Raw genomic sequence first — 13,614 nt, 5'->3', positions numbered from 1 at the left:
GTTCAGGGCCTGGCTCTTCTCGCGGTGCACTCCTGGCTGGAACGCGTCTTGGCTTCAGTAAGGGAGTTTTTACCCGGGCTGCAACCCCAAGGGGAATGCAACCTCCAGGCTCTATGGGAAAGCTCGAGCAGAGCTCTGAAGCATCAAGCGGCCTGCCTCTTAACGTCTTGGGCCAACATTGAGTCCCGCAGGAGAGACACCGTCCTAGGAGACCCCAGTGATCCCCTCCTCAGAGAAATTTATGCTCCATTGAAGAGGGCCCCCCTTCTAACCCGCATGCTGATTCCCTACCCCACCACTCCAAGTCGAAAAGGCAGACAGGAAAGCCCCGTCCCTTTACGACTAGAGATCCTAGACGCAAACATTATAGAGGCTCCGGACTCCCCCACAGGAATCCTAGGAATTCGCCAGCCCCTCCGCACAAGATAGGGGGTTGCCTCTCCCTCTACTGGAGAGCATGGGAAGAGGCCGGGGCGGAAGACTGGACCTACTAAGTCATTAAGACAGGCTATTGTCTTCCCTTTCCCACTGTCCCAAACCTCTCCCCCTATCCCATCCAAGTCAGCAGCTTCCACCCGGACTCGGCTCGCGGGCGGGCCCTAGCGGAGGAATCCTCCGTTCTGCTCTAGTAAGGAGCTTTAGAGGAAGTCTCGACTCCGGACCCAGGGTTCTACTCAAGGCTATTCCTAGTAGAAAAGACAACAGGGGTGTGGAGACCAGTCATCTAATTGTCTCCACTCAACAAGTTCCTTTCCCTGACGAAGTTCCGAATGGACACCTCAGAGTCCATAAGGGCGTCTATCAGGGAAGGGGACTTCATAGTATCGCTGGACCTCCAAGATGCCTATTTCCACATACCAGTGCATCCCTCCTCCAGGAAATTCCTCAGAATCATCCACAGGGGCAACACCTTCCACTTCCCCTGCCTCTGCTTCGGACTTTCCACAGCACCCCAAGTCTTCTCCAGTGTGTTCAACCTCGTTTCAGCGCGGTCCCACTCCAGGGGAATTCAACTACTCCGTTACTTGGATAACTGGCTGATCCTTGCACATTCCGCCCAGCTATGCCAAGAACACCTGAGAATGGTCCTAACCTTTGTCCTGAAATTGGGCACAGTAGTCAACCCGGAAAAGTCAGATTTCTTACCAAGACAGAGAGTCACGTACCTGGGTATGGTCCTGGACTCCTCCCTAATGGAGTCCTTCCCAGTAGAAAAGGGGATCCAGAATCTCGCTTCTCTAGTTGCACAGGCACTATCGACCAGGTTCCTGACGGCGACACAATGCCAAATCCTCCTGGGCCATATGGCCTCCATAGAGAAATTAATCCCCAGGGGTAGACAAAGAATGCGACCGCTACAGTGGCTCCTCAAGTCTCAGTGGGCCCCGCAAGAGGGAGAACCCCTACAACACATCTCCCTCACCGAAGAAGTCAAGGATTCTCTTCTCTGGTGGAAGGCCCATGCAACCTTCTCATGGGGATGCCCCTCGGCCCATCTCCCCCCGAAGTCCTCCTGTTCTCCGATGCCTCCAAGGAGGGCTGGGGAGCCCACCTCAACGACGATCACATCAGCGGTTCCTGGTCCACAGTCGAGCGGACAGCCCATATCAATTGGCTTGAGTTGAAAGCAGTACTCCTGGCTCTCCGTCACTTCAAGGATCAAGTCTCAGGAAAAGTAGTGGGCATAATGTCGGACAATTCCTCGGTAGTACCCTACCTGAACGAGCAAGGGGGGCACAGTCTCCCAGGAACTATGCCTTCTGATGATGGACATCCTCAACCTAGCCAAGAATCTCCAGGTGTCACTCAAAGCCCGCTACATCCCGGGGAAGAGGAATGTCTGGGCGGACCACCTCGGCAGGAAGAATCAGATAATCAACACAGAATGGTCCCTCTATCGAGAGGTAGCGAACTTCATCCTCAGCAAATGGGGCTCCCCTCTAGTGGACCTTTTTGCAATGAGATGGAATCACCAACTCCCAATACATTTCAGCCCTTTCCCGGATCCTCTGGCAGCAGGAGAAGACGCTCTTCTGCAAAGTTGGGACAACCTGGACTCCTACGCTTTCCCACCATTTCCCTTGCTCCAGAAGGTACTCCTGAGAGCAAGACACGCATCCTACCTTCGGATGACTTTGATCGCTCCTTGGTGGCCCGAAGCCCCATGGTTTCCAGACGCCCTCGAGCTAGCAGTAGAAGAGCCTCTGGCCCTTCAGGGAAGACCAGATCTTCTGTATCCACCCATCAACGGGCCTTGGCACAAGAACCCTTCAGCACTCAATCTTCACGCATTCAGACTATGGTCCGGATCCTCCTAAAGAAGGGTTTTCCCAGAGAAGTGGCAGAGGACATGTCCGCTCCTATTCTCTCTTCCTCAGCTAACCTTTATCAAGGGAAATGCAATGCCTTTGCAAAATGGTGCCACTCCAGGAAGTTAGTCCCAGATCGAGCCACCATTCCTGAGATCGCCTCCTTCCACTTCCTCAGGAAGTCCAAGAAGATCTCCCTCTCGGCAGTACAAGGCTATAGGGCAGCTCTAAATCAGGTGTTTTCTCTGAAGGGCATGGTCCTAGCCCTTTCACCGGAAATTTCCATGCTCTTCAGGCACTTCAAAGATCATGCCCCCCCAGGGAAATCAGTTCTCCTCCGCGGGATGTGGCATTAGTCCTGAACTCTCTGAGGGGTCCCCCTTACGAACCTCTCCGAGAGGCACATCTGAAGGACCTCACCTAGAGGACAGTTTTTTCTGCTAGCCCTGGCATCTTCCAAGAGAGTAGGGGAGTTACATGCCATCTCTTATAGAGTCGCCCATTCCAAAGGATGGAAAGAGGTCTCCTTCACTTTCATGCCTCAATTCATTGCCAAAAACCAAGATCCTGCCAAATCCGACCCTAGATTCTGGTCCTTTAGTGTTCCGTCCTTAGACGAATTTGCAGGGGGAGAATAGACTGAAACAGTTCTATGCCCGGTACGAGCCATCCGGACCTACCTCAAGAGAACCGAACATCTTCGACCAGAATTAAAGAGGTTGTTCATCTCTACTAAAGGTAGCTCATCACTAAGAATTCCATTTCTTACTGGACAATGGAAGTCATCCGCAGAGCCTGCGACATGAACCACACAGATCGTCCATGACCTGAGGGCAGTATGGACCTCCCTAGTCATCAGAAAGAATCTGTCAGTCAACCAGGTTCTTCAAGCAGGTATATGGAAGAGCCAGAATACGTTCACTTCCTTTTACCTCAAAGAAGTTATGCGGGAATCTTTAGGGAACTTATCTTTGGGCCCCATAGTGGCCGCCCAAGAAGTCCTGAAAATGATATACCCCTCCTCAAGAGCACACAGCCGACCCTGACAACTCATCCAGGTTCTGGCTCGGCAACTGCAGGGATAACTTTCCAAAGTCCTTCTCATACTCTTACATTCCCTTACCTTACCCGCGGGCTCTCAAGCATTCCAAGGGAATCAATTCAAGCCCTTCAGTGGTACAAAAGTGATTATAACCTGTCTGTCTCCACTCCAGGGAACAGAAAGGGGTGCACTTCAAAGTGAGGGGAATGTATAGGGGTCTGGTCAACATAGTCTTAGCACACTAGATTTTCCTTACAGCGGTTTCCCAGGCTAGATAACAACTTCCTTCCCTCCTAAGTCCGAGTCTCCTATTGTAAGGAGTACCGAAGAGTTTGTATTCTTCGGAACAAATGTAATTTTCGCAGGAAAATTAATTTTTCCCTGATACAAACCTGAGGTACTCCTTACCTTTAATGGCCCTCCTCAACCACCCCTCTAAACAGTTCCTTCTCCTTGCCTGACAAACCTTGTGCTTAATTCATACCTGGCTCAGAGAATGGTTATAGTGTGCGAGACTTGTGGTGGAGGGCAAGGGCCCCCCCCCCCCCCCTTGCCCCAATGGGGCCCCTTACTGAGGATAAGCGTTGCCCAGACCCACAGAGTGAGGATTTTAATTTCGCAGTAGAAATATTCGCGCTACGCGAAAGTATCCTATTGTAAGGAGTACCTCAGGTTTGTATCAGGGAAAAATTAATTTTCCTGCGAAAATTACATATCATTGCCTTGAGTTTCACAAATGAAACCTGCAGCTTACCATAGGCTGGAAATTGTCCTTGGGTCCTCCAACAGGTCTCTCTATGAACTGTTTTCAGTGTTGTATCAATGTGGGACTGTTTCTCTCTCATCAGATGGAAGTAGTAGGAAGGGAATAGTATCTGGGTGTCAGCTCTCTCTATGTGGAAAGTTGGAGGAGATAAAGTTCCTGTTCTCATTGTTCCCTAGCCTGTCTGGCCAAGCACTCCGGTCTTTCTAAGGAACAGCATGGCTGGAACAGGGTGGAATAGGGTATGGCAGTGACATTGTGGGACCAGCCCACAACCCCCAGTATAGAAGGAATTGGGAGCTTAACCATCACAAGAAGCCCTTGCCACCCTTGATGGTGGTGGTAGAGATCCCTAGGAAATTCAGGTGAAGTTGTTAAAGAGATCTTGGGTGTGGTCTGGAGACGGAGTACCAGCCCTTCAGGGTTGCACCTGAAGATGGAGGTGATGGCATTAAAAGGTTTGCAAAATGGGCAGCATGGAGGTGATTGTGCCATCCATTTTGCAGGATTACTTCCAGTAGGTACCAGTCACTGATCCTCTCATCTAAATATGTATATTAGAGCAGTATCTGTTTGTCTGTTTCTTGCTTCCCTTTGTGTTTAGTTGGCAATAGATGTGTTTAGGAATAAAGAGTGTACACTGGAGTCCCCCAAAGAGCAGTACCAGGACTGGTCTTTTAAGGCACGCTTTTTTGCGCCCACACCATAATGCACCTAAATTTGAAATGAGGAGTGCTAAAAAATGTGCACATACGAAAAATCAAAGTTCAAATTTTGTGCGCCTCAATGACGATGTTTACCACAGAATGAAGCTGAGCCTCATGATTATTCATTGAATAAGCCTACCTCGTCTCCCACTTATTATCAAGGAGACAGGTAGGTCTCCTGTAATATTCACATGTTAAAGAAAAATGACATCTCTGTTTAGCGTGTCATGATTCAATTCCAACAGTATGAAAAAAGTGCATTTTTTGAGGACAAGGACTGCAGTACTCTCAACTGTGCTATCCAGTCTCTTCATTCTCCTTATTCTAGATCAAGAATTTATTACCAAAACACTCACTTACACAGATGATTTGACAATTATAACCAAATATAGAAACTACAAAATAGCTGCAAAGAACACCCAAACCTACTTAGACAAATTAGAGCAGTAGGTCAAAAATCATCAGTAATATTGCTCACTCTATACAGCCATGGAAAAAATACAGTAAAATTAAATAGCCAAACCCTTCCATTAGAAAAGAACCCTATAATTGTAGGTCTCGCTTTTGATGACTATCTACACTCTACAGCATGGTTCTCAATATATAATCAGCAAAACAAACATGTACACTTTACAAACTATACAAAATAAAGCATTGAGAGCACCTAGAACACCTGCACAAAAACTAAAATTCTCTGTAGAGAATATAAGATTTAAAATGATGATAATACGGTTCTGTGCTAGAGCCTGGTACCTTCTGTGGTGTGTAATAAACCTGTAAGTCATGAAATGTAATCCTTTATTGGAAAGGGGTTCCTGTATACCGGGTGGTCTTGAATTAGTGCCTCAATACCCCAAGGGATATCAAAACTGATTATTGTTGGGTATCCAAAAAAAGGTATCCTGATCTTTTTCCTCCTTTTTTTTTTTTTTTTTTCTTCTTCTTCTTCTTCTTCTTCTTCTTCTTCTTCTTCTTCTTCTTCTTCTTCTTCTTCTTCTTCTTCTTCTTCTTCTTCTTCTTCTTCTTCTTCTTCTTCTTCTTCTTCTTCTTCTTCTTCTTCTTCTTCTTCTTCTTCTTCTTCTTCTTCTTCTTCTTCTTCTTCTTCTTCTTCTTCTTCTTCTTCTTCTTCTTCTTCTTCTTCTTCTTCTTCTTCTTCTTCTTCTTCTTCTTCTTCTTCTTCTTCTTCTTCTTCTTCTTCTTCTTTTTTTTTTTTTTGTGGGTGGGAGTGGGTACATGCCTTTTGACTTGGCTACCTTCTACGTAAGGGGGAAAAAGCCCTTGGTATATAGGAAGTGCAAGAATTATAATTCATTTATTTACTGAAAATTAAGATAAAACGAGTCCCTAGGATTCAGCTGTGTGTTCATAGCCATCATGTTTTCTCTCTCACTCTTTCTTTCTTTCTTTTTTTGGTAAATTAAAAGCTGGGAGCAGTAGGCTAATGTTGGAGAGGGGGGGTGGTATCAGATTGACTTTGAGTTGAACGTTGGGTTATCAAGGCTGAAAAACTTGAAGAACCACTGTTCTAAGCCATGGGTCCTTATCCTGTTTTCCTCATGTATCCCATACAGTTACAGAAGAGACCTGAAAAAGAATAGCTTCCCACATAGAGTGATTGATGTCTGGAACAAGCTAAACAGAGAAAGAGTGAATGCCCAAACTATACACAATTTTAAGAATAAACTGGATGTGGAGAGATATGAAAACGGGTCACTGCAAGCATAGGTCTCGTCCCGTAAAATACAACTAGGTAAATACATATGGATTGCTGGGACTAACGGCAGTTATCAGTCCTGCAAGATAGACAGTGAAGCTGCTCATTTTTAGAACCCTTCATTCCCCTCCTCTCCATCAGGAGATGCAACTAGTCTCCAGATTGGTGCAGGATCTCTTTCTGTCAACTTCAGCTGTGTTTCTTACACTTTTTCAAGCATGGTGAGCTGACCACAGGTGACCACTTTCCTTATACCACTTTCAGCTAGTGACATAGAAACACTCTAAAGTTTCTTCCCAGAGAGATCGGTGGGAAGGCCTGAGGACTGTTGTGTGCCACCATGGAGCTGCAGGTTTTCCATTTAATGAAACTCAAGAGAATAGTTAATTGAATATAAAGTGTGTGTGCTTTGATTTGCTATCCCCCAGTTTATGGAGAAAAGGACTGGTATATTTCCATATTTCATCAGGGGACCATTGTTCTTAAGATGTATTGAAATTAGGCTCCCTGATGCTATAAATAGCTTAGCAGTTAACAAACTCATATACATGTATGCATTTATGATGTGTTTATGGAGAAAGGTACATACTCTTATGTGTTATTAAAAATATACATTGTTTATAGGCGTGGTTATTCAGGAGTTGCAACTTACTGCACAACTGATGCAACACCAACTCATGCACAGGAAGGACTGTCTGGCATTTTTGGGTCTTCTCTTCCTAATGAGACAGGAAGTACAGAGAGTCTGCCTGGAGAGTGGTCACCCAAAGACCTCAAAGTTATTGATAGTGAAGGAAGGGCAGTCATCACCCAACACTCATTCAAGGTGAAAGTGATTTGACATTTATATTGATTACCATTTTTGTCATATTATTATTGTGTGAAAGAAGGAAGCTGAAGATAAATGTGGGTAAAAGTAGGGTGATGAGATGTATAAGGGGAGAGAGTGACAGCAGGCTGTAAGTGAGCATTAAGGGTGAAAGACTGGAGAAAGTGGATAGTTATATTAGGGTGCGAATGTGGGAGGAAAGGGAGGAGTGGGGGTGGAGGTAGAATGTAGATTGAGAGAAGTGAGTAAATGCCTTGGTGGATTGAAAAGTGTAATGAGAAATAGATGCTAAGAGGAGGTTATATGAAGGAGTGATTGTGCCAACAGCATTGTATGGGGCAGAAACATGGAACATGAGAGAGGAAGAGAGAAGGAGTTTGAATGTGTTTGAGATAAGATGTCTGAGAAGTATGATAGGGGTTACTAGGCTGGATAGAATGCGAAATGAGGAGGTGAGGAGGAGAACAGGGGTGGAAAGGGAATTGGGAGAGTGGGTTGATGAAAGAGTATTAGGATGGTATGGACACATGGAAAGAATGAGTGAAGAAAGATTAGTAAAAGAAGTGTGGAAGGAGTGAATATGAGGGGATGTCCTAGGACGAGATGGATGGATGGGGTGAAAGGGGCATTACAAAAGAGAGGAATGTCTGTTAAGGAAGGATGGGAGAGGGCAGAATATAGGGGTGAATGGAGAGGGGTTGTGTATAGATGATGCTGTGATGCATGAGGGGGAGTGGGTGGGGGATTGGGGGATGAGGAAGTATGTATGAGAAAAATTTGACGCAGCCCGAAGGGATTTCTCCCTGTCTTCTCCTTTTCTGCATGAGGGAACGTTGCCGAATTTATGAAGTGGCCTTGCTGTGGATGTGCTGTGTCTTGTGACACTGCTTCTGACCCAGGGCAGTGGACAGGATGCAGGGATGGCCCATCATCCAGGAGGTGCCAAGATAAGAGGGAGGGAGGAGAGTGGAATATATAGGAAATGGAATGGGTGGGAGTGATTTCTATGCCTTTTTCTTTTTGGCTATCCCCCGTGTAGGGGGAAAAAGCTTTTGGTATATGTATGTATTATTATTATTGTTGTGATTTTTCTTCATGGTTTTGTTGTTGTTCACCCAATTATGTGGGTTCTGGTTGGAATCCTTAATCCAGACACTGTTATCCATCTATATAACAAGGTTTTCTTTCCCCCTTATAGATCACACAGAATGCATGCATTCATCAACATTGTAAACTACAGCTATTCACACAGCACCATGCCCAACATCTGGAAGCATGGGAAAACCATCACAATCCCCAAACTTAACAAAAACCCAACACATCCAACATCACACCACCCAATCATGCTTCTCTGCATCCCCAGCCAAAGTCGTAGAATGCTTCATACTACAGTTCATCGCACCACATATCCCTCTTTGCTAAATCACAACACTGTTTCAGACCACTACACTCCACTAACACTTCTGATTGATCTTACACAAAGAGTTTTTGACAGCATCAATTCAGGTAGGCCTCCATACAGAGCACTTCTTATAACATTAGACATTAGTAAAGCTTTTGATGCCATCCCCTAACACAATCTCACAAACAAAATATATGACACAGACATGCACAATAATACCAAAAGATTGGCCAATTATTTGGTAGGTAGAAAAACCCATGTGTCATATGAGAGCCAATCATCACACACCAGAAACTAGAAACAGAGTACCTCAGGGCTCTGTCCTATCCCTCACACTCTTTAATCTATGCATGCACAATATACCCACACCCTAGCAATATATATTCTTATGTAGATGACATAACAATTACAAGCACACATTGTAACACAGACAGAACCACAGTAATACTACAACCATACCTTGGCACACTCAACACCTGGTTCACTACAGACTCAAAATAGCCCCACCCAAATCTACAGCCACACTTCTCACCAACTGGGCAGCAAACACAAATACATACTGTGTCTCTTTATCAACAACACCTTTATACTATACACACACTTACCCAAGATTCTTGGCATAACATATGATACATCCATGTCATTCAAACAACACATCACAAACAGAAAAACAAAATGCACACTGTAAGGAAGGTGGTGATGTGGGCCTAGCTAGAAGGTAAACACTGGAAGGGAAGAACAAGTTTACAGAACAAGTGAAAGGGGATATCTTTTGTAAAAATGCAGCCCACAGAACTGTGGCTTAAAGGTGGCTATTTCACCAGTGTTTGGGTACTGAGAAGAGACCGGTCACTTCAGTAGCAGTGAAGATACTAGGTTTGCTCCATGCATCGGCAGCTGGGGGGAAGTGGAGAGGTTCCAGGTGATGATTCTGCTTGAGGGAGGCATAGGTAATGCCCATCCCTTGAGGCTCTGAGGCAGTCAGTGACTCCAGTGGTTTATGTCAGCCTTATATTGGCTGGGTCAGGCACCTTCATGCTGATTGGCCACTGGGAGATGCACTAATTTTTAGAATGCAAGATCACTCACATTCCATGCATTGGTTGGCTGCTGTTGATGCACTCTGGGCGATACCTCACCTCTAGCTAGGGGATTGCTACTTCCAGATATACAAGGTCAGTTGTCCCAGGGGAGCTTGCCTTGTGCATGTCGACTGGGCAGTGATGGTGTTGTGAGCCATTGTGAACTGATGTATGATGCCAGCAAGGACAACTGCCTAACACACACCTAGACTCAGTGTACTAAAATCATTTACAGGTACAACATTCAGATACAAAATACAGTATGCAAACAATGTATACAATCAGTGATGAATTATGGAAGCTCCACATGGGCTTCAAACCTCACTGTTACACACCACAGCACCCTGCAGACTATACAGAACAAGCACTAAAGATAATTATAGGCTACACAAATACAACATCTACAGACCATCTACACCATGAAATGAAAGTCCTCAAGGTCTAAGATCACCTTGACCGGAGAGGCATACAAACACAAACACTTGCTGCAGCCTCCACAAACACAGCCTACCCACTACATCACATGGCAGAACACCCATACACAAGAAACATGAAAACAACACCCAAATGCCTGTATCACACACAAATACTCTTCCTCCACAACCACCTGATACCAGCTTCCAGAAGCTTGTATCCATAATCATACCACTCAGTGCTCCATCAACAAACTGAAAAACAAGACACTACAGCATGCCAGACTCCCTGTTATACATCCATCTGAATCCTCTCTCCTCCAAGAGGACAGAATCCCCCTGGCCAAGCTGTGGTGTGGCCACCATTCAGCCCTTCTAATGGACCAGAGGCGGATGAATGCATCATGGGTATCTGTCCAGGATGTAACACTTCACCCCATGCCATTCAACAGATAATGAAAGGCTGCATTGTACACAAATACACACACCAACAACATAACATATCGTCACCCTCATAAAGAGGTGCCTAAGTCATTTGTCCAACTTTTCAGAAAATCATTTTTCTATTTTATAATTTTATAAATGTACATAATGTTACTCCTAATGTAGTTTTAACCTACTCAGACACTAAATAAAACATTTGAAATTGTACCACAAGGAGCAATGAAAAATTTATTTAGAAAAAAAAAAAAATCCAGAAATTGACGAAAAATTACTTAGGCAATTTCTTTATGAGGGTGACAATTATACTTCATATGAGATTTATGGAAAAATCCCATTCCAGCCATTGTGTTCCTCAGGGAGACAGGACTGCTCAGCCAGACAGTCTTGGGATGATGATGATAATGATGATGATGATGATGATAATGATGATGATGATGATGATGATGATGATGATCATCATCATCATCCCTTTCATAAGGGAGGTAACCAGTTAAAGCATGCACCCATTCCCATCTATTTCAATCCCATCCCACACCCTTTCCTACCTCTCATCTTATCTCCTTGTGGATGGAGGGTCATCCCAGTCTTCCACCCACTACTTGGGTCAGAAGCAATGCAGTAAGATACAGCATATCCATGGCAAGGCTGCTTCACTTACACAGCTAGCATCACTCCTCATCCTCTTGTGTGGAAAATAGAGAAGACCAAAAGAAATCTGTTTGGGTTGTGTCAAAAAATAATTCATTCACAACTAACCTCCCCTCACCCTGTGTCCTCTGCCTTCCCTCTTCCTTGCTCAATAGACCTTCCCCTCTTGCTTAACCTCTTCAACCTCTTATATTCGTGTGCAAGTGTTAGGCTGCCTGATGTATGATGATTTGATCATGCATCACAATACCCGAGACATAAGAAATAAAGTTACACCTGTAATATTTCCCTTTCTCTCATTTTATTTCATCTTGAATGTGGATAACCACAGAAAACACAATCAAACCCATTCACAGACTACAGAGTTTACCCAGCTATGACTATAAAATAGATATAATCAGGACCATGATGCCAGCATCCTCATATAGCCACTTGTGCCTCAGGACACTTATGTCAGTGCCCTCATATACTAAGGGTTAAAGCCTTTTTCATCCCATCCATCCATCTGAACTTTAATTGTCCCCTCAAATTCACTCCAACCACCTCTGCTTTCCTCATCTTGTTTCTTCTTTTTAGAATCAGTGTCATTTCTTCACCAGTAACATATGGTACACTACTAATATGTGTTGAAAGGAGTGGAAGTTTGCTAAGGAATTGATGGAGTGCCTGTGTAGTTCCACTGTACTGTTTAATTAAGGGAATAGGCAACAAATATGAATGTAGTAGTTTTAAAAGGATCAATCTGTTAAAAGTATGGGTTGAAGCTCCCAAACTTTGCAATCTAGTACCTAGCAGCACCTAAAATTTGGCTATGATTATGTGTCTTCTAAAACCTAGCATAACACCCAAAACATGGCATCATAGTTCCCGATACACAGCCACTAGGTGCCACCATGATCATTTTCCACCACCAGTTTAGGTGTGAGCAGAATTTGATGCAGCCCGAAGGGATTTCTCCCTGTCTTCTCCTTTTATGCATGGGGGAACGGAGAGGGGGTGTCACCGATTTAATGAAGTGGCCTTGCTGTGGACGTGCTGCATCTTGTGACACTGCTTCTGACCCAGGGCAGTGGACAAGGTGCAGGGATGACCCGTCATCCAGGAGGTGCTAAGATAAGAGGGAGGGTGGAGGGATGTGGAGTGTATTCAGGGATGGAATGGTTGGGAATGATTTTATGCCTTTTTCTTTTTGGATACCTCCCCTATAAGGGGGGAAAAAAGCCTTGGTACACTCAACCCTTGATTTGCCAGACTAAAAGGGGGGAAGGCTTGACCGGGAATAGCAAATGTCCGGCAATGGAAAATGTTCGGGGGCCTACCCCCTTGCCGGACTTTACCCTATATATGTCCGGGAAACACAACCCACCCCCGGACTTCACCTCGCATAGCTGTCCTATACTGTCCTGTAATATAATATATTACCTTCTACAACATGCACATATACAACATACATATACTATATACAGGTACTGTACTGTTTTTTTTATTAGCATTTACCTTAATGTAGATATATTGATGGTAGATATATGATCCCGTGTGGTCTAGTGGCGGCTTCAGTAGTTACGTCTACTCAGAGTCAGACACGACTTCCATACTTGAGTCGTGTGACCTGAGATGTTCACCACTAGGGCCTGGTTGAGGAGAGGTGGTAGTGGTGGTAGTGGCAGTGGTAGTGGCGGTGGCAGTGGTGTCAGGCTTGCTCACTTTGAAGAACTCTTTTATCACCGTCTGTCTACCAGACTCGTGTTGCATACGAATGATTTTAGATCGAAGCAGGCGAAGTTGATCATAGTGAATCTGGATGTCTTGCCGAGAGCAATCTTCAACAAACTTAAGTAAGACATCAGCACATTCACGAACGACGTTCATCTTTACTGTAGGTTTCACCTCACCCGAGTCACTATCCTCACTGTCGCTCTCGCCGCTCTCCTCACCCGTCACAGCTGCTACTATTTGTTCAGCGTTGAGAATTTCATTTCCTTGTGTTTGATCATTTTCTTCCAACCACTCATCCACGTCATCCACTGTCACTTCCTCTTCCCCAGACTTTTTTAGTAGCTGGTGAAAGTCTGTAGCCTCGAAGCCTTCAAATTCGGCGCAGTAATCTTCATCCTTCATAAGTTTCTTCCAGGCATTAGTAAATGTTGTGTGTTTCATTTCTGTCCAGGCCTCATCCATGTTATAAATAGCAGCCCTTATGTTGTCATATTTTATGTTAGCCAACGTTCTCTTGCCTCTAGTATCCTCAACCGCATCATCCT

The 13,614-nt window shown here is 44.8% G+C and overlaps 1 protein-coding gene across 1 annotated transcript in view; it reads left to right on the top strand.

Moving 5' to 3' along the window:
• The window catches only part of LOC143036503 (DNA-(apurinic or apyrimidinic site) endonuclease 2-like), a 61,684-nt gene that overhangs the window by 18,953 nt on the left and 29,117 nt on the right, over positions 1–13,614 (top strand). The window contains exon 3 of the mRNA XM_076203927.1: positions 7,160–7,361. Within this exon, the coding sequence (XP_076060042.1) occupies positions 7,160–7,361 (202 nt within the window). The remainder of the gene's footprint in view (positions 1–7,159; positions 7,362–13,614) is intronic.

The sequence above is a fragment of the Oratosquilla oratoria genome, chromosome 20 (genome assembly GCF_046742065.1).
Source record: "Oratosquilla oratoria isolate Oo_2021 chromosome 20, ASM4674206v1, whole genome shotgun sequence".
In the NCBI taxonomy this organism is placed as follows: Eukaryota; Metazoa; Arthropoda; class Malacostraca; order Stomatopoda; family Squillidae; genus Oratosquilla; species Oratosquilla oratoria.
Note: the sequence above shows the minus strand (reverse complement) of the source record. Positions and strands in the feature narration are given on the sequence as shown.